Genomic DNA, 2926 nt, shown 5'->3' with positions numbered 1-2926 from the left:
CTATACATTTTTTAATTTATATATTTCACATAATTTTCAAATTTAAGTATTTTATAAATTTAATGCGTATTTATGCATAAATATATGCGCGTTATATTCATATTTGTGCTTAATAATCTTCAAAATGTGTTTCATTCATATACTTCATATATCATGTATTTGGAATGTAAATAACAATATTCCTGTATAATATTCTCTAGCATATAAAAATAAATTTCTGCTAAATGTATCAGATATTTTTTCAAATTTGTCTAAACTATAATTACATCTATAAAAATTTTTATACATAAACTTTAAAATTGAAGCAGAGATTTCCAAATTTTTGGTAACAATTGGAAGTACTTGCAGCCTTTTTTAACAATATAGTAATTCAAATAGGTTATTTAAATCTAATATTAATGAGATTATATTATAAACTTTCGTAAAAGTTACACGCTAGATACTCACTTTTGTTAAAAAATCATTGGTATAGACTAGGAGAAAGTTAAATTTATGATTATAAATATGCTTCTAATGTAGTTAGAAATGTTAGATAATACTGGATGAATATATCCAGCTTATATACGTGTGTGTGTATGTGTGCGCGAGCGCGCGTGTACATATATAAAACTATGTGCGTATATATGTGCATGTATGTTAGTTATTTTGCTTTTACTGGTCAAATTTGTGCTATAATATAGTATAATAATTAAAGAATTTTATAATTCAATTTTAACAATGATTTTCAGATATTTAAGCTACTTATAGCAGAGTTGCAACTAATTATGGTGTGCTAGCCCCAAAATTTTTAATTTTATCTATAAAAAACAAATTATTGAAATTCCTCATATATAAAATTTAAAATAGAATTACACAATGCACACCTAACATGCAATTGAACTATTCATATCAGATCATCGTACAACATATAAAGGCACGGTCATGTTTCGTGGTAAACGATAAGTAATACTTGCAGCTATATTTTCGGGCAATTCGTACCAAAGAAATTTTCCAATAGGAGATACATCTTCTACTGGTAACTTAAATGATACTAATAATGTTAAACAAAGTCCATCTCCTTCTTGTCCTCCACTGAACTCAATGGAAAGTATACCATGTGGCTTATGCTGTGCAACTCCACTTCCAAATAGTTCCTGAAAAGTTCGTTCAAAATTACAATATGAGATTATTTACATTTTACTATAAAAGAAATAGGAAACAATCCTTGTACATAAATCTGTACTATAAAATAATATAAAACATACATTCAAAATAAAAATTTACCTTCATATAATTATGCAGAGTAGAAAGAAAATTTCGATTTGAATTAATCTCACAAATTGGTAAATACAATGGTGTTGTGTCTGACACAAGAACATGTAATTTATTCCTGTTGATAAAATACGTCACACATAAATTTTATGTTCATTTAAAATTATAAAGGTAATAAAATATTAGTATGTTTTAATGAATTTTTTAAATATTTGAAGTTTACAGAATTTAGTATGTGCTACTTAAATTTCGGGGAAAATATTTATAAAACACTTATTTATTTACATAGTTCATTAGTTAAATTTAGAATTGTAACACAATATGGTTAGTAGTTTCGCAATTTATAGTTTATAATTTAATCTATCATTATACATATATTGTGGATCATAAAATAATTATTTTATATATATATTAATTATGGTTTATTTGTGAAAAATCAACATGATTAGCAGTATGAGTTTAAAAGAAAATGAAAAAGATATGGAGAAATACATTCATTGTTACAAATGTATATGGGCAAGTGCATGTGTATGTATGTGTACCTAGTATAATCCAATTAAGCCTTCATCCACATTCAGATCGTTGTTCTGTTATGAAAACTACCACCAGTGACCTTATACTGAAAGCGTAAATACTAAAGAGGAGTCAAGCATAAGCAGTGATATATTGATAAAAATAAACTTGAGAGTTCTATGTAATACAAATTTAAATTAAGCATACTTCAAACATATTGGACTTACGTTGCTCTCTTTTTAGAGGTGATTACAAGCCGCAATAATAATTTGCGCAATGGTCTACTAACTGGCAATAGATTTGGATGTTGCAAAATATCCTTATTCATAACATAAGCTTTACCTCTATCTATCAAGGAAACAATATCATGTGATCTGAGAGACAGATCATTTACATTATTTACCCAACATGCTTGTAATGACTCTTCATTTGCTTCTTGTAATGTTTTTAATTTACCACCAGTTATTTTGCCAGTAAATACAAATCGAAACCATGATCCAGTTGCACATTCTACTAGTATCAATGTTTCTGGTTTTAATATGAGACCTGTTTCTTCTAAAACTTCCCTTTTAACAGCATCTGTTAAATTCTCATTAGGTTCAACTCTTCCAGCTGGTAAATACCATTTTCCATTACAAGTAGCTTTTGCTTCTTGCATCATTAACACTTCTCCTTCATTATTTATGATCACAGCAGCAACAATGTATGTCACAGTTTTTTGACAAATTGGTACATATGTGCTAGGTATTCCTGTTCCTCCTATGATATATTTTTTTTTGCATAAATTGTTAATAATAAGTTACAATTGCACCAAAGAAGAAAAAATAAAAAAAATTTAAATAACAGTAAACTTAGGAAACTAAAAATTAAAGGGGTTGAACACACCAAGATTTCTAACATATTTTTTTGATTGTTCATTTCTAGTTTCCACAATACTATGTAATAAATCTTTTTAGTTGTAAAATATATGTAAAGGAATTGCATATTTAAAATATCAACACACAATCATACATAAAATTGATTTTTACCTATTTCGTTTTGTGCGGCATGGCTAGTGTCATGTGTGTCATCAATTTCTAAAGGATGACCATCTAATAATAATTCAATTTGTTTTTCAATAGTTAACGACATGTCAGTATAACAACACTGATTTTAAATTATA

The 2926-nt window shown here is 26.9% G+C and overlaps 1 protein-coding gene across 1 annotated transcript; it reads right to left on the bottom strand.

The window, feature by feature from the left end:
- Positions 1 to 893: 893 nt before the first annotated feature.
- Positions 894 to 2895, bottom strand: LOC108578469 (8-oxo-dGDP phosphatase NUDT18). The gene is made up of 4 exons (XM_017941817.1): positions 2793 to 2895; positions 1992 to 2523; positions 1264 to 1369; positions 894 to 1133 (listed from the first exon to the last, which is right to left on the bottom strand). Exons 1-4 carry the CDS (start codon positions 2893 to 2895, stop codon positions 894 to 896), a joined length of 981 nt encoding a protein of 326 aa, XP_017797306.1.
- Positions 2896 to 2926: the final 31 nt, after the last annotated feature.

Source organism: Habropoda laboriosa, unplaced genomic scaffold, assembly GCF_001263275.1.
Source record: "Habropoda laboriosa isolate 0110345459 unplaced genomic scaffold, ASM126327v1 scaffold59, whole genome shotgun sequence".
Lineage (NCBI taxonomy): Eukaryota > Metazoa > Arthropoda > Insecta > Hymenoptera > Apidae > Habropoda > Habropoda laboriosa.
The sequence above is the reverse complement of the archived record's forward strand: the minus strand, read 5'-3'. Positions and strand labels throughout refer to the sequence as shown.

What these genes read in the sequence shown, in the direction of transcription:
- LOC108578469 (XM_017941817.1), bottom strand. Translation starts at nt 2,895, where the DNA reads ATGTCGTTAACTATTGAAAAACAAATTGAATTATTATTAGATGGTCAT. An exon ending in TGCCGCACAAAACGAAATAG is followed by an intron (nt 2,524 to 2,792) that starts GTAAAAATCAAT and finishes AATATATCATAG; the next exon opens with GAGGAACAGGAATACCTAGC. An exon ending in CTCTGCATAATTATATGAAG is followed by an intron (nt 1,134 to 1,263) that starts GTAAATTTTTAT and finishes CGAACTTTTCAG; the next exon opens with GAACTATTTGGAAGTGGAGT.